At 47.2% G+C, this 21,214-nt stretch overlaps 1 protein-coding gene across 2 annotated transcripts in view; it reads right to left on the minus strand.

The window, feature by feature from the left end:
* The window catches only part of ARHGEF33 (Rho guanine nucleotide exchange factor 33), a 34,652-nt gene extending 15,564 nt beyond the window's left edge, over positions 1 to 19,088 (minus strand). Inside the window, exons 1-6 of one of the 2 annotated variants that reach the window (XM_072857223.1) lie at positions 19,031 to 19,088; positions 12,527 to 12,681; positions 9,067 to 9,116; positions 2,844 to 3,008; positions 1,109 to 1,230; positions 42 to 184 (exon numbers count right to left, since the gene is read on the minus strand). In XM_072857223.1, the coding sequence (XP_072713324.1) occupies positions 42 to 184; positions 1,109 to 1,230; positions 2,844 to 3,008; positions 9,067 to 9,116; positions 12,527 to 12,548 (502 nt within the window). In that variant the 5' untranslated portion in view covers positions 12,549 to 12,681; positions 19,031 to 19,088. Of the gene's footprint in view, positions 1 to 41; positions 185 to 1,108; positions 1,231 to 2,843; positions 3,009 to 9,066; positions 9,117 to 12,526; positions 13,228 to 19,030 lie in introns of those variants that run through there. The other variant, XM_072857224.1, reaches the window with a different exon arrangement.
* Between the last annotated feature and the right edge of the window lie 2,126 nt (positions 19,089 to 21,214).

A 21,214-nucleotide genomic window follows, 5' to 3' on the forward strand; every position in this document is an offset into this window, starting at 1 on the left:
TTCCTGAGGAAGGCACTGTATTTGCCTACTGTATTTCCTACCTTTTTCGTAAGTCACGTTGTGTAAAAGACTTGTAAAATCTTCATTGATCAGCACAGGTTCTGGGAGGTTAATGGATCGAAATGGGCTGCCCTGGAGAGGTGTAGGCACTGTCTGTGACCCATGATCATCCTTTTGTGCTCTTCTGTACAAATACAAAGAATGAGATAGTTGGAAAGTATGAATGCTACAGGTGAAGCTCCTACACTACAGTTGTGGCAGACACCAGTATTAAGTACAAGTACAAGCACAAAGTCAGAAGTAGGACAACTCCAGCAGAGACCAGGAAAGGAGTTGCCTTTGATGGAGTTGGCTTTGATGCAGTTCATGAACAACATTCTGGAAGTACCTTCCACTGGCTACAGGAGAAGGTTATTTCAGATCTGTTTTTTTGCAGAGCATATTTCATCTCATTAAATGGCTTAATTAGCTAAGGGGTAGCCTAGATTTGCAAACTGTTTGCATCAAGGCAGCTGTACACCTATCATCAAAACTCCGTTTTCACAAGGAGGCTAATCAGAGCCAAGGTGGATGAGCCATCTGCTTCATCACAGCAACAGTGTGGCCCAGCAGTGTGCAAACATGCTCCTGCATGACCCTGCTCAGAGAAGAAAAGGCTGGTGACAGGAAAGCAGAGCATGACTGCACCATTGGGAGCCCACTGAGTCCTGCATGCTTGGAAGGGGAAACTGCACTGCTATTGTCTGGATGGGGGTGGCTTAGCAATAGCCTGTAGTGGTGAAGGCTCCTGACTTTCAACAATATTCCTGCCCCAACATGCCTCTAGCAGGTCTGTGTGTTTCACCAGGCCCTGGTTTCCCTGAGAGCTGCTAGGGCTATTTTGCTGCTGGAATCCCAGTGAGGTGTTGGTGGTTTTCTGCTGTGTTTGCTCTGTGGGGTATGTTTCTAAAAGCCTGGGGTAAACTGAAGGCTAGAGCTTCCAGTAATAATCAGGGTTGATACACATGTCCAGCCAGGAAAAGATTAAGAAATTAAGCTATAAGGAAATGAACAAAACGGACACCACTGCTAATTAGCACTTTTGGAGCCCAGGAGTTCGGGCCCTTACTTAGCTTTCACTTTCCGTGATTCCCGCCGCTTCTCTTGCTGCAGCTGCTCAATTTTCTGTTGCATTTCTTCTTGCTTGGCACTGATTTCTTCAATCATTGACTTTGCATCACTGAGCTCCTCCTGAGAAACAGGCAAAAGCACAGCATTCCCAGGGTGCCCATCAGCCTTACATAGCACAGCTTTGAATGCTGGCTGGTGTGCACTAGAAATGCTTCAGGGTGCTACGGAGAGTGGCTCTGTGATTAGACACTCTTCCTTTGCGAGTCCAGTGTGTGTAATACATGCCATGTACAGCATAGCAATCCTTAATTCAACTACAGACAACTCACCCAAGCCGGTGTGATATCACATGGTTAAGGCACAGGTGGGAGATGGAGACATATGGCCTCATCCACCACCAGTTGAAAGCACTGGGAGGACTCCTGCCTGTAATGGCATTTGGAGGTGGGCCTGAGGAAGCACATTTCCCTCTGCATTTCTCCAGCATGTGTATTCACATGTTGCACTTGGTTCAGATCCCAGTGTGATCACTCACACGTATAAGCTTTTGCCTTTTTAGCCTGGTTTCCTAAGGAAATGAGGCCCTCTGTAACCTCCCTGTCAGCACGTCCTCCCTCAGGCAGTTTCAGCCAAGCTTTACTCGGATGTAGAGCGCTCTGATGCATGAAGTTCCTACAGGTTTCATCAATGTCAGCAGCAGGATGGAGGAGAGAGACTCAAGAGTTTCTTGTAAATCAAAGGAGAGGGATTTTCCCCAAGCAAGGAGGTGGCTTCACTGTGAGCTCAGCATTTGGATAGTCAACATGGGCATGAGGCAGAGGGAGAGCAGCCTTTGCCCCTCCTGTTGCTTGCATAATTCCTTGTATCTGGATTTTAAAACCCCTTTTTTCCCCATGACAATGTCCTAGATAACCCTGCCTCTGGTTGCTTTGAGACCTCTGCCATGTGCCCTTACGCTTCTTGTTGTCTCCCTTGCTCATCTAGGACCACAAGGCTCCTTTTGCCCAGTGCCATCCGACTCTCCTGTCACAGGGTCAGTAACGGGCTTTTCCAGTAAGCAGCCCTCTTTAACTTCACAAGGTATTATTGACACAGCAAAACCCCATGGGGAAAATTTACCATAAAAACAATAAAACAGTTCCTCTGCCGGCCTCCTCACAGGCAGTCATCCAGTTTCTGTATGGAGATGCTGGCTGGTTTAAAGTGTACATCAAGACTTCTTGCTAGGCTCTCTCTCTAGTCCTTTGTTTTTGTCCTCTTGGGCCAGATCAAACCAGGCAGCACTTCCTCCCAGCCGTGTGGGAATGCAACTTCAAAAGACTTTAGGGTTTTGTGTTAATTCCCTGCTCCCCAGCAGCTTTGGTTCCTGCAGGAAATACAGGAGACCTGACCCAGGGAGAGGTATGGCACAGTGGCCCAGTGGCAGCCTGTGAACAGACAATATGCCCATTGCATGTGCAGCCCAGAGCAAGGGTTGCTTGTGCCCAGGATAGCTCGCAGCACTGCCTCATGGCCCATTGAGAAGGCTAAACAGGCGAGAGCATGGGTTACGTTTGGGTTGGAGTAGTCGGGAGAGACACAAAGCCAAAGGAAGTGCACCAGATACATCTAAAACAATTGCCAGCTCATTTTCTTTGCAAGCAGAAAGGATTGATGGAGGCAGGGGAATACTGCCCCATGCCACCCGAGCTAATGTGGCAGGTATGCAGCCTCCCCGCAGGTCACACTCCTACCTTGAAAGTGTTGAGGGAATTCTTCATCTCAGCCACTTTCTCTTCCATGGCACAGCGGCAGCTCTTGACCTTCTCCTCCAGGGCATACTCGCCATGCTGGATTCGTGACAGCTCCTGCATCGCTTCTGTGAAACCCGCCTTCAACTCAGAGGCTAATGCCTGCAACTAGAGGAACCACAAACATGGTGGGTTCAGTCCCTCCTCCCAGATCCATGTGGCTGTGTCCCCAAGGGTCACCCATGGTTCAGAGTGGCATGAAGGCTGGGTGAAACCCATCCTGTAAGCTCCTGTCCTCTTTCTCCTCCTCCTGTCATGGCTGGGAGACATGGAGGGAGGTTCGGCCTCTGCTGCAGCCTCAGTACAGGGTAGGAGGTGTTTGCCTTGGGCAGTCAATGTGCCCCTTTTTAGACTTTTAGAGTTTTTCCAGGCTCCCTGGCAGTTTGCAGCCTGTCAGTCTGTAAAAGGAGAGGACAGCCTGAAACATGCCAAGAAGGTTTGCAATAATAGCAGCCAGATTATCAATCCCCAAAGCATCTGAGCAACCAAGAACACATCTGTTTTTGAGCAAGTCCTCCTCCCCCACATGCTTGTGGGGCTGGTGCTCTCCCCAGACAGGTCTAACACCTCCTTACTCTCCAAGGGCTGTTGGAGAAGCTCTGTCCTTGGTCAGCGGGCCCTTTCCAGGGAAGGAGGGAGCTCTTTAACTCGTGAGGGGGAGGGAGCGGGAGGTTTTTCCCTGGCGTACAGCGACACTGTGCCCACTCTCCCTGATTTCTGTCCCTAGAGGTCCTGGAAGAGCTGCTGGAAGAGCTCACAACCTAAGCTGGAAGCAGCCGGTTGATAGCCGGGCGAAGCAGGAGACAGACCAGCGCGAGCCAGGCTGGCATAGCAAGCAGACAAGGCAGGTGTGGAGGTGGGCAGTGAGGGGAGGTAGGCAGCTTGCAGAAGGCTAAGCGGGGACACCCTCTTCGGGGGCAGCTCAGGCTGGTGACCCTGAACTCTGCCCCCACTGCAGTGAGCAAGGCGCTCGTTCTGCCTGCCCAAAGCCCATGGCGAGGTCGCGGCCCAAGGCGCTTCAGTACCAGTGGTTTTTACCTTTACAACAGAAATTCGGCCTAACATCTGGTTATAAACTGAGTCCAAAACTGGAGCACTGATGATAAGAGGACAGCCACCCCGGGCAACTCAGGCGCTTGAGTCCTGTAAATGGAGCAGAGATGGCTTCCGATACCTCGGGGCAATGGCATGCACCATCCTCCTCTGATCAAGACTGGTAGCATCTTTACAGAGGACATCTGCCTGACATCCCCACTCCTACCCCAGTGCTTACCCCACAGTCCCCAGTCTGGTCTGGCTGGACACATGTTCCCAGAGCTGTCTGCGTAGGAGGAGCGGGACTGACAGGAGCTGGGACAGGGCAGAGAGGGAGCAGGAGGCTGAGGACATCTTTCCTCCTCAGGCAGTCAACCCTGACTCCCCAAGCCAGCTGGAGCTCCAGACCCCTTGGTTCAACCCCTTCACCCACCCTTCCTGGCCACAGTGGATATCTTCCTGTGACACAGGAGTGTCACAGGAATTGTAACCCTGTGACCTGTGAGTGTAGCCTGAAGGGTTAGAGGGGCTGCTTGGGGCCATGGCTGCTTAGGGAGGTGATGACCATACTGCTTCTGATATCTCAACCTACGGGGGTGAGCCAGATGGTCTTAGCATCATCAGACATCCTAACATACATGCCTGGAGAAGTGGGGGGATATAAAGTACTGCAACTGTGCAAAATGTTAATACTCCCATCCCTGCTCACAGGTGCTTGCCACACTTCGACACTGAGCTGACATTGCCAAAGCAGAGTCTCCCTGCTAGCCTGTGTCAGGGCTAGGCATTGCACGCGTTCCTCCAAGTGAAAAGGGGTGATTCGTCAGATCTGTCCCTTCCAACTGAAATATGCTATTCTCTTCTATCCTGTGCTATTCTATGCTATCCATTTTAGAGATCTGCTTCAGGATGGAGATGTCACAGCCTCAAGTCTTGCTAGCCGTGGAGCAGTCCAGAAGCTGGCCCTGGAGATAACAATGTCTGGGGAGAATAAGAACAAAATGAAATGTCTCTGCCCACAAGCCGGGCCGTATTCTCCTCAGATGCTTCCAGAAAGGGGGTAAACTAGACAGATCCTTTGTGAAGGGTACAGGGATGGGAGTCATTGCTGATCTAGAGGTTTCAGTCAAAAACTGCTAAGCATCAGCAAAAGTCAGCAAAAAGGGAACACTGCAGAGACTTTGGTGTCCGTGTGCACCGAAACGGTCTGTTAAAGCAGAGTTCAGGCAGTCAAAAGAAAGATTTGGTCTAGAGGCTGGACTAAAATATCCTCTGCATCTAAGAGCAGACAGTCACTTGTTATTTTGGGGTTCACTATTGGCCAATCTCTGCTTTTGCAGTCACAGTGCTAGCTTGGTTTCTTTGTGTATCCTTCCCAGTGCTCCAGACCCCAGCCTAGGTCTGTCCTGCCCCATACATCCTTCCTCAGCCCCATGCAGCTTGCAGTGGCTATTTCAGACACTGAAATGCATCTTACACTTGCATTTCCCTTTGTTGCTGCTTGATGGGTGAAAGCAGCTAGCAACACCAATCAGCCACATCTGCCAGGGCTTGTATGGCTGGACATGAAGTGCTGAAACCCTGAGAACTCCCTCTTCTGCTGCTCAGACCATAGAAAGAAAACACAAACAGCCTTGGGGAATTGGGTGCATGTTTGATCCACAACTGAGTGGAGTGGTACAGGAAAAACACATTATCTTTGAACTCCTGCCAAGCACAGTGTAGTGCTTGAGCTGTGGATTTGAGTTTGAGCTCATTTCTAACGACAAGCTGTAGAAAACCATCCTTTAAGTCCCATGGGCTGTTACAGCAAATGGAAGCCATTGAAGCATCAGCTCATGCTTATGTCTTGCCCAAGTGATTATGCCTACAGGACCAGAGAGACATTTTACAGGTTTGTGAACCCCTGGAAAGTCAAGACAACTCAGTGTTTCTAAAGTGCAACACATACCAAAAAAGACAGATTTTTATACTACCATGGAAACTTGGCAACAGTTTAACTGTAATTTGTTGCCCTGGCTCACCTATTCATGGCAATAAATACACACCTTAACACTTAAGTTGTTCAAGTTAATGAACGCACCTTAACAACTTAAGTTGAACTACCTAATGCCTCAACAATAAATGAATCTGCATGGTCGCAGGGAGTCCTTAGAACCTGCGCAAGAACTGTTCAGAAAAAGTATTTAGGCATCTAAATAATTTAGTACAGGATACACGTTTCAGCCCCTACCTGCCTTTGGAGTGTGGCCCTCAAATCTGACAAAGCAATGCAGTGAGGGATCCAGCGCCATGCATCTGTAGCATATTATGTCTTTCTTGGGGGCCATGACTCCCATTTTACCTGCTGCCCTGATGTTTTTCAGCTCTATGTGGAAAAACCATGCAAGTAAAATCTCTAGTGAGACCAAGTAACTGTGCTGTGCTCTGTGGGTAGCTGCCCATGGGGAAATGAAGGATTCTTCTCCCCTCTTTGCATGACTCTGATTAATAGAACACTGAGAAGCAGTCACTTGTGACTCTCACTTGTTCTCCAGCCCAGCAAGAACATGAACTCTCTGGTGAAGTTCACCTGGAGAGGGGAGCAAGCGTTTCGCAACATGGAGGGGGGAACCGTGATCACATGGAGGAAGTAATGGTGGCTAGAGGGGATGAGAAGGGTGAGATCGGAAGACATACAAGGAGCATTTCTCAGCCTGGTTTTGACTTTACTTTGCAAGAGTGGAGCTTTTTATATGTATTTATATATATATATTTAATGGCTGTGAAATCTCCTTTGCTGAGTCTCTACTCTTGTCTCACCTGCTTTACTGTTCCCAAAGGGTGGACAGGACTGACGCTGCTTCCAGGACCAGAGGCAGCAAAACTGCAGAGCCTCCCCATCCTCCCTCAGTAGATGCCAGCAATTTGAGCCATTTGCAAAAGATAGTGACAGTCCCTGCAGCCTAAAGCTTTGTTCAGACTTTGAGGCAGTCCAAGGAAGATGGTCGTGGCCAGGAGACAGGGATGGCTTATGGAAGGAAGGGCTGGGATGGAAAGCAGAGGGCAGAGCCTTGGTGAGCTGGGTTTACTGCCCTGGCTGCCACTGAGAAGGTGAGAGGGAACCCTTGCTTCCATGAGTATCTGTGTCCCCACATATCTCCCCCAGCACTAGCCACGCTGTCCAGGGCTCTGTGTCTCTAAAGGGATAGCTATTTGCATCGGCCACCCTTGGCAGCTGCCTAGGGTCCTTTACACTAGAACAGGGCCTGCTCTCAGGGACCTTGATTGAAGCCTGTCAAAACCAGTAGAAAACAGGCTCGTGATGAAGAAGTACTACACAGGAATAATTCTGCTGTTATAAATATATCCTAAAAAAGAGCAAAACCTTCTGTGGCCATGAAGAAGTACTGTCTGTGTTACTTCCCCCAGCTTATCTACTGTCCATCACTTTGCACATCTTCTTATGTGACTGATCTGAAGAAGTAAGTAAACATTGTGTCACCCAAAAGAGGGCTGCCTGAGGACACTGCCTGAAACGAATCTGGCATAAAGTCCAACACTTGCCACAAAGCCTGGATTTGATTTTTCTGAGCTGCATGATGTATGCTTTTACCAGGGAACAACTAATTTCTAGCACAGCTACTAACTCCTACGTTTACGGGCAGCACTTCTACAGCCAAGCATTAGGAAGGTTTGCAATGCCTCATAGTGGGAAAGCAGCAGAGCTGTGGTGATTTACAGTGTTAGAGAACCTGGCCCTAGGAGTATATCCAGTATTTATATTCCTAGGCAAGGATGGTAGGAATAAAGGCAGAGCAGCAGGGTAAGGACAGAAGAGGAGGATGGAGATACCTAAAGGAGGCTGCAAGCACTTATCAGCTCATTTCACATCAGTGCAGTCTTTTTTGCTAACTGTAGTTCCGTAGGGCTCTCGCTGAAGCAGAAGGGGACAGCCAGCTGGTAACTTTCATTTAAAGGATGCGTTAGGGTTTCCACATCTCAGCTGGGTTTTTCTGGAAAGCAACACGTGTATGTGGTGTTCCCAGCACGCTGTCCCAGCAGTGTGCTAGCTTTCCATGCATGTTGGATCCACTGTGCTGGGCCCTTCAGCAGCCCAGTCACAGCTCCTGCTTGGAGCTGTCTGGATGGGAAAAGAGGATGAGGCAAGAGAAGCACTGACTAGTCAATGGAAAGCAGTATCTTCTCCACTTGCCATGGTGCACTTACAAGCAATTACGGGCATTGGTGTTGCTAATGGTGGCAAGGGAGGTCTCAAATAGTCAGCATTTCCAGTTCAGGGATCTGTTTCTCTTTCAGAGTACAGTTCCATATTGAACCAGACCAAGGTTTAAAGTGCTCAAAACTCTGTTGCATTTCCTGCAGACTGGAAATACGTAGGAAACATCACTGTGGGAACACCGAAACTGCATCTTACAGGAAGGATGATGCTTCCTGGGCTGCGGTGTAGACAATCTTGTTGCATCCACGGTGGCTAATTGCAGCAAGAATGTCAACTTGAAGAGCAGCTGCAGAGCTCTGGAAGTCCTAATCACCTTAAGCCAACACGGGCTCAAAGATAGGGTTTCCAAGCTCCTGGCTGGGGAGCCAGACAGAGACATGCAGCAAGACTCAACACCCTGGCTGGCCCAGCTGCTCTGGATTATCAGGCAAGAAGAGCACACCATGGTCCAAGGAGTTGTGAGGCTGCCAGGGTAACCCAGAGCCCCCCAGGAGACTTGATCCCCTGCTGGGGAGGACACCCCTGCCCCATGTCAGTGAACACATCCTTGCTCCTGGGACAGTTCATCGGGTTTGGTGAAAGCTCATCAGAACTCAGCCATGAAATCTCCCTCCGGCCCAGTGAATTGACATTCTTTAGTTGGTGCTAATGATGCCAGCTAGTTAATTAGCTGAGCTCACAAATCACCTGTCTAAACACAACTGGTTGTGAGCAGAGAAATTTTACTGAAATGTCTTTTAAGATGAGGCCCAAGATGTGATATGTATGACATTTATTCATGCAGTGTGCACATTTTAGTTGCCACTAAATTAGTTTTCCTTCCACTTAATGTAGCTTTTTAACTACTGTTTATCTATTAGTAATTCTTTAAACTCTTGGAGTTATTCAGGGCATTTTGCTCATCTTTACCTGGGAAATCTGTGTTGCAGGGGTACTCACAGGCACACTTTCAGTCTCTCCTGTGGGAATAAAGAACTTCAGTCAATTAAAATGACTTATTATAGTTGCTATAAATAACTGGAACAGAGGGTTTGAAGTCCCTCTTGAGGTACAAATCAGTTTTAAAGGACTCAAGTCTCACTTTAGGAAGTGTGAACACCATATCATTTGTAAAATAAACTGCAATTATAAACTAGGAGTGGCTCACCTAAATCAGATGTTACATTCACCTCATTTGCTGTCCTGTGTCTGTCCAAAGCTGATCCATGTGAAGAGGTGAGAAACCTTGTACGTGCAATTAGGACTAAATTGCTCCCTGTGAAGTTCAGTTCTGTGTACCAGCCTTAAGTAACAGGTTTTTTTCACCTAAAGCATTACTGATCCATCTCTCTTCTGAAATTGTGAATTTTATCCTCTACTATATTTGTACATATTTCTATTATCTCCACAAAAGGCTGATCTGATCTGTATATTTTAAGCCCTAAGTTATATTTTGTCACAATGTCAAAATATCTGTCACAACAAGCAGTAATCATGTCTTTTGTAACACCAAAAAAATACATCTTTTAACCAGTTTCATCATTCCTAGGTTTTTGTGGCATTGTGATCCCACCTGATCTTGTACAATGGAGCTAGACATAACTTTTCTGAAACAAACTTAGCTCATGGAGGAGCTTATATCTATTTTGCAGAAGTGTTTTGGACACTGCAGAGACATTATCTCTAGGCATTAATAGGTTCTTGATTGAAAGCAAAAAGTCTGTCTTTACTATTTCCTCTTCTAACATTGTCTCTTTGTGCAAAAACCTTCAATTATCCAACAGAAATTATCGCTGGTTGTGCCACCATTGGACTTTGAGGGAACTGCAGTCCAACAGCCATTGGTTCTCATGTTATTCCCTACGTCAGGCTCCCTGGCTGGCCTTCACTCCCAGAAAACACCATGCCACCCAGTTCCTCATCTGGATCACCTCCCCTTGGCAATGTCACTTCATGAGGTGGGTTTTCTCTTGCCTCCAAGAACTTGCTTCACCCATCTCTGCTGCCAGTCACAGACATGACTGCTGACCCCATGCCCAATTCTAGGGGCAGCCAAACTCCCTCTTTCCATGCTGGCTGCAGATGCTCAGTGCCTTACCCACCTGGGCCTTTAAGACCACAGAAATTCAGCCATGCAGAGGCTTGAAAAGGGTTCAGGGAGGACTCTATGCAGTCAACATGAAGTTGAAAGCTGAAGCCTGGAAGTCAGAGCTTTACAAGGCACAACTACGTTCTGATTTCTTTACCCCTGAGGGGGAATATGGGTTACCGCCAAGGGCACCTATGAATTGGCCCTGTTCTGGTCTCTAGGATTTGTCCTGATTCAGATGAACGTGGGCAAATTCCCCAGCGACTCACAGAAGTGAGAAGCAGAGGATGAGAGGCTGTGTGCCCCTCTCTGTGCCCATGTGCCACTTTCTCCCCGTGCTGGCTGATCTCGCAGCCATGGGGTTGGGTTGCAGGGTCAGACAGTGACCCTCTGGGGAATATCCTCCGAGGTTCCTCCTGGGGAAAACAAGCAGCAGCAGACTGATTGGGAGAAGTAACCATGACCCCAAACTGCCAGCTGTTTGGGGTCAAAACTCATCAGCCAGCCCACATCAAGTCCCAGATTTCATCTTTTAAAAGACAGGTTGTTTTCATTTTCAGCTTTGGCCCTTGCGGGTCTTTTTTTTGGATTTTCTCTGCAACCCCACAAACTAGAAACCAACTTTTGGCCTGACGTGAATGATAAATTCTCATGATGCCTGGAGTTGAGGATTGAGAAGGCAGCCAGTGTGTACTGCGATCCTCCTCAATCAAGAAAACTGGTGTACATGTCTGTTCTGATGTAAATGTTACTGCTGGACTCTTAGTGTGGGATGGCAATGACTGACCCGAAAAGAGCAGGAGGACATGTTTTTTAATTAATAGCACAATACAAACCAGATGCTGGGAGGACAGGAAGATGCTGTTTTTGCAAAGTGGTGGACGTATTGAATGCTGAGTTTTGTGAAGGGCTAGAGGAGTCGAAGCACGGCACAGCAAGGAATAGCCATGGTCTCTCCTCACATTTTCTTTGGGTGTTCTTCAATCTGATATATAGCATAGAGGGCTCAACCCAAGTCCTGCAGAAGTCTGTAGGGATCTTTCTTTTGGGTTTGGATACGGATCAGTCTGTAATGTCCTTGGACACACGCAAAGTGAGGAAGTGCTCCTGAGCAAGACCAGAAGAGGGGAGAGGATCCCTGCTACTGTGATTTTACCTCCCACCTTTGCCATGAGCATGAGCAGAAGCACTCTGCATGTACCCAGTCAAAACCCAGATCATTTCTATAGTCAATGCTAAGAGCTGGAGCAGAGGAGGCTCCTCACAGTTGCACTGTGGGAAGCAAGGGGCTTTGTGGTTATCTCCCAATTTCTGCAGTGAACATCTGCAGCCCTTGGGGGCATACCAATTAATTGGAAAAAATCCCTGACTTAATTTCCTTTTCAGCCTGCTGTAGTGCAGGGGCCTAGGTACACAGACCTAATTTAGTCAAATTAGAATAATAATAACAGAGAAATTAACTCTTCTGTTACCTATGCCATGAATGAATGTTGGCACCACCAAGCATCTTTTAAGAGGGAAAGAGGCGGTCCAGGCTCTCTCCTGAGCTGACAGTTATGGGCACTCCTAAAGCTGCTCCCCCTGCTCCTCATAGTTTCAAGAGTTCCTCAGCATATGGACACAGTCACCTCTGAGGTGGCAAGGCAGAGCACAGTGCTGGAAGGGGCTTGGGGTGGAAAGCAAGTACCACCAGCCCCACATTCCTCTGCAAGAAGAACATCTAAAGCTGATAACCACTAAAACCCTGGACCTGAAACCCCTGAGCTTTGCAGACTTTCTAGAAGTGCTGCTGACTGTAGCAGGACTGGTTGCATGCAAGCCGTGTGACCTGGATACACTTTGGTGCTTGCAAGATCAGGACTGGTGCAGAAGTCTGGGTTGTGGCACTGACATGAACAAGAACCCCTTGCAACAAAGCATGTCGGGGAGAGAAGCAGATCCTCATCACAGTGCCCTCATGTAAGATGCAGCTTTTGACAGTTAGAAGTCTCTGTACATCCCAAGGCAGAGGTGGGTCTGAGGCAAGAGAGGGGAATGACTTCCCACGTTGGACATTACATACGCCACAGGATTATTTTCCAGAGGGGAGAGTGAGGTGTTTCTAAAATAAGAGATAAGAACTTCAAACCCCAGATACTTCTATGAAACTAAAAGAAGAGAACATTTGCCCACAGCTGCCATGGCTAAGAGTTGCTCTCAGGGGGGCTGGCTGGTGGCTGCCAAGAGACAGGTCATATGAGAGCAGGTTTTTTCCTTGCTGTCTTTCATACTATCAAGAAGTGAAATAAGAGGATGCTTTACCTTCTTGCTTGTTTGAGTCCATGGCTGCTATAGGGTGTGCGTCCTTGCAGGGACTCCTGTCCTCACTCTGTAGGGTTCTGGCTGGTCACTGGGAACATCCCATGGCTTAGAGCTGCCCACATGTGAGCCCTGCGATGGGTCAGCTGGTCTGAACCCTGAATGCAGAAAGATGCAGAAAGGGTTTATTGAGCGGAGATGCTCAAAGTTCAGAAAACAGAGGGAGGAGAAGAGATTTGAGAGGGAACGAGGCATCCTAAAGGTTTGTTTGGGTTCACAGTGCCTCCACAAGCAGAGTGGGCACTGGTACAAACAATTCCCTCCCAGCCCAAGGCCATTTGTGCTTATGTGGACAGGTGATTAAGAGGTACTATGTAATCCCACAAAGACTATTTGTTCAGCAGGATGCTTCTTGTATGAACAGAGAAGCAAAAAGATATATTTGGAATGGCACATGAACATCTTGCATGGGTGCTCTGCATCAAAGAACCAGCTTTTTGCTTTGCAACTGATCACCCAAAATGTCCACCAAACTTGTGTTTGGACTGCAGAGATCGTGCCTTCACACTGCTGCTGCACAATCCTGGCGGCACTTTTGGAGGCACTTGTACTGCCATGCCTGCTTTCTCTGTCAGTTGTCTCCCTGACTTTTGGAGGCACGGGAGTGCTGCAAGGCACCTTGATGTGTAGAGCTGCAGTCTCTCTGGAAACCAGGGCCAACAGAGCATAATGCTGTGCCCAGGTCACTCCCTTGGTAAAAATCAGTCCAGTAATAGGGTTAGGACCTTGGGAACAGTCTTAAGATAATGCCTGATTAATGACACAGGCAGAGCCCCAGAAATATGGATTGCACCAGCTCACACTTCTCTTTTCATCATGGGCACTGCCCCACATCCATGCTTCCTCTCCTCAGGGTTTAATTCAAGTCTGCTTTTGTCCAGCCTAACTAGGAAAATAGAGGTGATTTAGGAGTCTAGAATAACCTCCCACCTCCATTCCTGTTTGACATAGATATGTCCAAGGCTGATGTGAGTTATCGTTAGCTTTGCTAATGGGATTGGAGGGGCCAATGTAATTACGGCACAGAGCTCTGCTGACACAGCTCTGCCAGGAGGGCTGCAGTGGTTCGGAGAAGCCTGGGGTGATGTTTTCAGGGAAGCAGGCACAGAGAAAGGCACTTAGCATTAAATAGATGGGAGAGATGCAAAAGACGCAAGAGCCCTGGGCAGCTTTAGAAAATCGCTGCAGAAGCAGTTGCTTCTGGTGCAGTCAGCAGTGTAGCTTGGGGGCCACACACTTTCGACCTGACAGCTTTCCAGTGTGGAACTCCCAAGGGGGGAGGGTGGTGGCACCATCGGGGCCCCCGACACGGGGGCGATGCTGAGCATCTGTGAGCTGTGGCGAGGGATGCCTCTTGTGGTCAGGCTGGGAGTGGCACAGCCATCAGCATACCCAGCCGGCCTCTTGCTGAGTGTATGGTGTGGACTGAAAGGCTTCCAGCACAGTGCTGGAGGGACTTGGGGTTTAGCGCTTCTTGAGTTGGAGGATTAATGAAAGGATAAACTTATTTGTAAGAGAGCTGCTTATGAGATCTCCTCCTAAGAAGATCCACAGTCTTCTCAGGACAGAGGATCCTTTGGTGACACATGTGGAAAACCTGAGCAAAGGGGGGGGACTTTGGATGTAGGCTTTGTACAAAGAGGCTGGGAAAGCTTCTAGGTGGACGCCTGGTTACAGTGAGATAAATGTAATAGTTTATTAGATCTGTTTTCTATCAGCTGATAGTGTAAAAGTTATTTTTTTGTTCTGAAGACTCTTAGGCTCATGGCAGAGTTTAGATGGGCAGGAACCTCTGGAGTTAACTGACTCAAAGCAGGGCTAACTGCAAAACTAGATTAGATTGCTCAGGGCAATCTCGCTTCACATCTAGTCAAGGTCTGACTGTTTCCCAGGCTGGAGACTTCTCAACCTTTCTGGGCCTGTCCAAGGGCTGCACTGCTCCCATGGAGAGTGGGAGAACTCTAAGGAAGAATTTTTTCCTTACAGCCAGTCAAGGTTTCCCTTGTTGCAGCTTGTGCCCATGGCAATTTATCCTTTCATTGTGTCTGTGAGAAGAGCCTGACTGTCTGGTCTATAACTCCCATTAGGTAGTTGCAGATGGCTGTAGGATGCCCCAGCCTTCCCTTCCCCAAGCCGAACAAACCCAGCTCCCTCAGGCCCTCCTCCTATGCTGTGTGCTCCAGCCCTCTTTAGCAGAAAAAAAAAAAAGATTTCTTTTTCTGATAGGTATTCCAAAGACTGTCAAGAATGTTACTTGCTTCCGAAACACACAAATATGCAGTTGTTTTTAAAGTAGCTAAACCTCCCCTCTAGTAGTTTTGAGGAGATGGTACTTAAGTTTGGGTCTCTGAGTGAAACAGACTTTTAACTTCAACTTCAGTAGCAGCTTGTTTAGTAGCAAAGTTGTTAAATTTTGCTCCCAGTTTAGACTAGTCAGTGTCACAGCAAATTCCTGAGGCTTTTGTTATTGGGTCGTTGAACTGGGACCAGCTTGTTTAACACCGAGAACTGGTTTCAAAATTCAGAATTGTTTTTGCAATGTTGGGGGAAAAGGAACAAATAGGACAGATATGAAAGATATGAAACAGATACGAAAGAAACATAAACCTCCTCTGTGATAAACATTTTCACTGAAAATGATGAAAACAGCTTTTTGCTGGAAAGTCATTGTATTTTTTCTTTTTAACAAAAACACGTATATATTTTTACCTGTTCTGCTTTTATATTATTAATGTTTTACCATGTCAGTTATAGGAATATAACAGTATATAATTGTTAACTATTAATAATAATAATTAACAAACATCAATTAGTATGGAATTAGTTACATTAACATACTATTAAATACACTAACTGCATAGCCTGTCTTAAAGTTTTTATAATTTTACTATCCACTTGCTGAATTATTCTGAGGATCCCTAAATCTCCAGTGACAATGTGACATTCATACCTCTGGTCTTCGCAAGGCAGGGTGACCTATACCCTGCCACTACCAAGAACATTTATTGTGGGAGCATGCAAAAAGGAGAATCTCTAACCCATACTTGCTGCACAGCTTTAAATGGGGGAGTCAGGGGACTGTAATGCATGAGGAAACAATATATAAACAGGTTGCAATGGCAGACATCCAAGGTGAGGAAAAGCCAGAATTAAAGCATAATTCAGTTCCACCAAGTGCTCTCTACTTCCACTCTTCCTGGGAGGACCAGCTCCTCCCAGGCATCTGAGACCTCAAAATGCTTGTGTCTCTGTCTAGGTCCCACTTTGGCAGGTCCCCCTGCCCAGCACATCACCAGGGCTATGCCATCAGTCCCACAGATGGTGAGTCAGAGTGAAGGATGCAACACGAAGAGTGTCTGTGGCTACCCTCCACCAACACATGGAAACCTGCAGTTGTCATGAGGGGCGATGAACCTAAGAGGGGAAGCTCACAGGCAGGCATGTCCCCCTCTGCTATGCTACAGGTGATGACATGAAACGTCTTGGGTCCAGTACAAAAAAAGAAGTTTGTCTGATGTGGAGAAAAATAACCTACATGAGGTTTTAATGAGAGAGAAGTAATACTTGTAGAAGAAGGGCTCGTATGAGGATGTGTCATTGCCCCATTACCTATCTTGTGTTCTCATGCGCTTTCAACTCAGGGCCACACAGGGCTAGAAGGGACCCCATTGGCATTGTATCTTATCTCTCGGGTTGTAAAAAAGCTGTGCATTCCTGGTATCAGAAGTAATTTTTTCCTTATAGAGGTAACTCAATACCTGTACAGCATGGAGATTTAACTGAGGAGCTTCCACATCACACTCATGCAGACGAGGACAATGTTTGAGCACAGTCTCTGTTCTCTGCAGAGCTCAGGAGTGAGGCTTTGAAACTGGGACACCAGGGATGCTGCCATCCCCTCCTGCTCCAGGCACCACCAGGAGCTCTGCTATATGACCGCACTGCAAAGTAGGTTGACCTTGGTAAAGTGGGTCCAGAAAATCTTCCCTATTTTACCAGAGTAACTGTCTTTCTTGTGTCCTCTAGCTGCAGCCTGCAATTTCTTGAGTCACCCCTCAGTTCTTTGTTACATTAAATAATTGCATTACATTGGCTACTTTTGGGCATTTAGGGCTCACTGCTGGACTCCGTGAATATATAACATTGCCTGACTGTGCCTCGTTCTTCTGAATTGCTGAATATATGGAGCAAAACTAGTCAGTCCTTCCTCATCACTAAAACAAACAAAATGTGCACCTCGCCATGGTTTGGAGCAAACGCTTGTCCTCTGTTCCCCCTGACTGCTGGGTGGGGAAGCTGTTAACACTGTCCTCACCAGGGACAAGGGTTTCAGTCAGCCTGAGTTGGCTGAACCGTGTCTGGCTTGTTCCTAAAGGGTGCAAAAAGGGGTTGGAAAATAGGACTGACATTTGGCCCTAAGACCCTGGATGCGGGCTGCTTGGTCCAATCCTGCCTCTGCTGGCAGCGAACAAGTCATAAGCTCACAGCAGAGTCTAGGTGAGTAGGAACCCTTGTATGTCTCTAGTCCAACTTCCTGCTCAAATCAATGCTAACTCCAAACTAGATCAGGTTCCTCAGGGCTGTGTCCAGCTCAAATCTGGATATTTCCCACACTGGAGTCTTCACAGCCTCTCTGGGCCCTCCAGTACCCTGGGGAAGAGTATTTTTCCTTATGTCCAGTCAGGGTTTCCCTTTGCTGCAGCTTGTGCCCATTGCCTTTCACTGTGCACCTCTGGGAAGAATCTGGACTCCATCTGCTTTATAGCCCCCTTGAGGCAATTAAAAGTTGCAAGAGGATCCCCCCCTTCACCTTTTTTTCTCAGTCCTGAGCAAGCCCCACACCCTTAACCCCTTCCCATATGCACATACATGAATGCACGTGCACATTAGGTGCGAGAGCAAGCCGTCTGTGAGGCTGCTTTCCTAAACCACCGTCAGGCGTCCACCGACAGCAAATCCAAGGTTTGCCTGATATGCCAGCCCACCACAGGGTAGTTTCCTCATCAACAAGGAGATGTTGTTGTTCCTCTCCAAGCTTCCCACTGGACAGGCTCAACACCAAGTCACATGAAGCCATCAGCAAGCTGTCTTGGCCTGCAACCCAAGCCCATGGCCCCCCTGCTTTAGGGACGAGAAACAGCAAAGACATGCTTGTTTCTTCAGAGCTGAGCATTAAAATTCATTTACCCTCCTGCAGCTCTCATCAAGCCAGAATGACATCTCCAGAGCAAAGCCCAGGTAATAGTTTCAGGGCAAAAGGAAGTATTTTCCCCTTTTGTCTCTATCTTCCCTCCAGCAGCCAAATATGCCAAGCCCAAGAACCAAAGCTGAGTGCCACCTCTGCCCTTAGTGATTGCCATGATTCTGGCCACTGGTGTCCAGCAAAGAATACTGCTCTGGTGCCTTGCACAAGCAGCTGGCGCTGCAGCCCCCCCAGAGCAGAATGGGCTGCCTGTGAAAGTTGACAGAGCCTGAGCCGGCACCCACTTCCCATGAAATCCCTAAGGGAGAAGGTGTGGACAGACAGGGAGGTCCCAGTGGGCTGCCTTCTTTAGCTATGCCCCAGGCACAGAGTCGAAGACGAGCGAGGGGCCACTGAGGCAGCACAGGAGTGGGATTCTCACACAAAGCTGTGCGTGGGGAGGGAGGGGAGGCAGGTCCCGCAGCCTGCGCTGCATTTATGTGACCATGCTCATTCTTCCAGTGCTCCCCCACCTGGAATGGCACAACTTTGCAGAGGATGACTTGTTAAAAAGACCGACGGAATACCCCGAGCATCAGCATGCAAACAGTAAAGCATTTACAACCTAGCCTTGATGGATAACAGTTACTATTTGTTTGGCTTTCTGTCCCAGTCTGCTTCTGAAATCATGACATGGGTAACAGTGCAGGGGAATCCATATGCACTTTTGCTGCTGCACTTGTTAAACATCCAGAATTTTCCTAAATAAATGCTTGGGATTTTCCTGGTGACTGTCTCAATCCTGCCGTCTGAGACTGCTGGCTGTTTTAAATATTCCACTTGGAGAATAACCCCCAGTCCTCTAAAGAGAGCAAAAAATCAGTGATTTACTCTCGCGCTTTGTCTCCAGCTAACTCTAAACGCAGTTGTCATTCAAATACTTCAATTCAGCATGATACCTCAATTTAGCTCTTAGATGGTAAGAGAAAAAAAGGTCTTTTTAACCTGCTATTTGAGAGACCTTACTATAAATGCAGCCTCACAAGATTCTCCAGCACACTAAGAAGCTAGATCTCCATACACAGTCTTAGAAGAAATCAGTTGGAAATAACAGTGGGCACTGAAGATGCAAAATACTTTAAATACTATTTTATGTGCTGCACATGCAATATTAAATAGCTATGGCTCTAGCTTTTTCCAATAATATGAAAAATGGTATTATTAATCCCACTCTTCATCCCATGCTGAGTACATTTTAAACTTACCCCAGGCTAGTTGAAGATCCTTCAGCACTGGTGATTGCCAGAGTTGGGAATTAGCACTGTGCAAAAAAGGAGAGAGAGAGAGAGGAGAGCAATGGTGGCTTGACGTTTCCCAGGATGGGACTGTCACACGCTAATCGCTGATTTGAAATGCAGGCATAACAAATGCCTTCTAATTATGTAATCATCAGGTCACATCCTTGCATCCCCATGAAAAAACCAGGACTGTGCGCTTGGAAGAAGATTATACCGAGTTTTTTCCTTTTTAATTAGAATTGCACAGTGCTGCGAACGAGGGTGAGAAGCCTTGTGAAGTGATGGGCAGAGGGGGCCGTGTGGTGAGAGGCAGGTGCTGATGTGGTCTCTGCTACTTTGCTGAGCTTAGAGGCTCTTAAGTACCCCCTGGGCTGCACCCAATCGAGGCAGCCTGCAGCTGGGGACAGGGAGACGGGACCAGCTCCTCCCCGCCTTCTCAGACACCTCAGTCTCCTACCATGCATGGCCTCACTATGGATGCCAGGGTCAAGGGGGCCCCTTCATTCAGGGGCCAAGAGCAAGGTTGCCAAAGTAGCCAGGGCAGGGGAGCAGCAACCACCAGCACTAGTGTATTTTCTGTTGCTTGTTAAATCATGAAAAATTTCCTTTGAGTAAACATAAATAAGGGCTTGGAGGGTGATGGGAGAGTGGGAGGCAGCAGCCCTCCATGCCTGCTCCATTTCTTCACTAAGGTCCTGCAGGGCTTTTTGCTCCAAAGGGCATCAAGAAAGCACGGGGAGAATGCAGGTAACCCAAGGCCAGGGGTGTCAGGAAAAGGTTTGAGTTACTTCAAAGTGTAAGAGCAGGGAGACATAAAGGAGGAGGAACAGTAATGAAAGGCAAACTAATTTCTCCCTGAAAGACAAAGATCTGCTTCAAAGAGATGCTTCAGGCAGAAAACCTGAAATATGAAACTGTGCAGCCTAAATCAGTATAATTGCTGTGCAGCACAGATAAATGTGGTGATGTGGAGTCCTAGCAAAGGAGCTGAAAGGACAGGCTCATAGATTAACAGAAGCTCTGTGGAAGATGCTGTTACCTCTGAAGTCAAGGACTAGGGACAGAAGACACTGTATTTCTTTTTTGGAGCTGGCTATTTCAGGAGCAAAATACAACAAAATTGAACAAAATAAAATTATAATTCTGAAGGAGTTTGCTGGAAAGTGCATTTTTGGTGGGTCAAAGATAGCTGTGAATTCAACAAACAGCTCAAGCTAGGAAAGATTTCTTTTTAATAAATAAAAAGAAAAACATTTAGCTTCATTAATCTATGAATAAAACATTTCAAATAGAGATTTCGTACAGGCAGCTTTAAGAAAAAGGGCTGAAAGGCATTATATTGCCAAATGCCAGCTGCTTTGTTTCTGATGGCCCAGTATGTTTCAGTCTGCTGATAACGTGCTGGTTTTTCATTTTGCTAAGAAACCACAGGGCCCAAGATTTTTCTGAACCCTAGCAAAATTAGCTGAGTATTTGAAGGCACATCTGAAGGAACAGCATTTGTACATTATGTCTGCAAATGGAGGCAAGGACAGGTATTTACTAAAACTCTATTAAATATCTGGCAAGCAAAGACTCAACACACATTTTTTCCTGACAGCACTGGTATGTTGTGGGGTTTTTTTTTTTAAACTAGAAAGCAGGTTTTCTGCTTTGTAAAGCAAAGTATTTAGATTCATAGTGCAGAGACCTTTGATGACCAAATGCAAACAAAAATAGAAATAGGTTTTTTCATTGTATTAGACTTTCTGATGGGACAGTGGCAATGATCAGTCTCCCCTGTGCACTCTCCTGTCTACTTCCCTTTCCAGAGAAAAGCAGCTTTGGTGCATGGCAGAGGTCTATCCTTGAGCAGTCTGGTACCAGAGCCTGGGGTTTATGGGCTTGACCTGTGAGGAGTAACTACCATGTTACAGCTGCATTTGCGCTCTGCCCTGACCCCACTATGCAACACCTGGCTTAGGGTAAACATGATCATATGAGCACTGTTTGCAAAAGCTTCTGTGGGTGGTGAGGTTTGTTTTCTGGGGAAAGTTACAAAAGTTGAGCATAAATTAGGCTTCATTTGTTGATGACAGGTTTTTTTTGAAACTCAGGGAGAAAGTCATTCCTAGGGCAAGTTAAAATAAAAAAAAAGAATTCTAGTCATCA

The sequence above is a fragment of the Ciconia boyciana genome, chromosome 3, assembly GCF_034638445.1.
Source record: "Ciconia boyciana chromosome 3, ASM3463844v1, whole genome shotgun sequence".
NCBI classification, from domain to species: Eukaryota; Metazoa; Chordata; class Aves; order Ciconiiformes; family Ciconiidae; genus Ciconia; species Ciconia boyciana.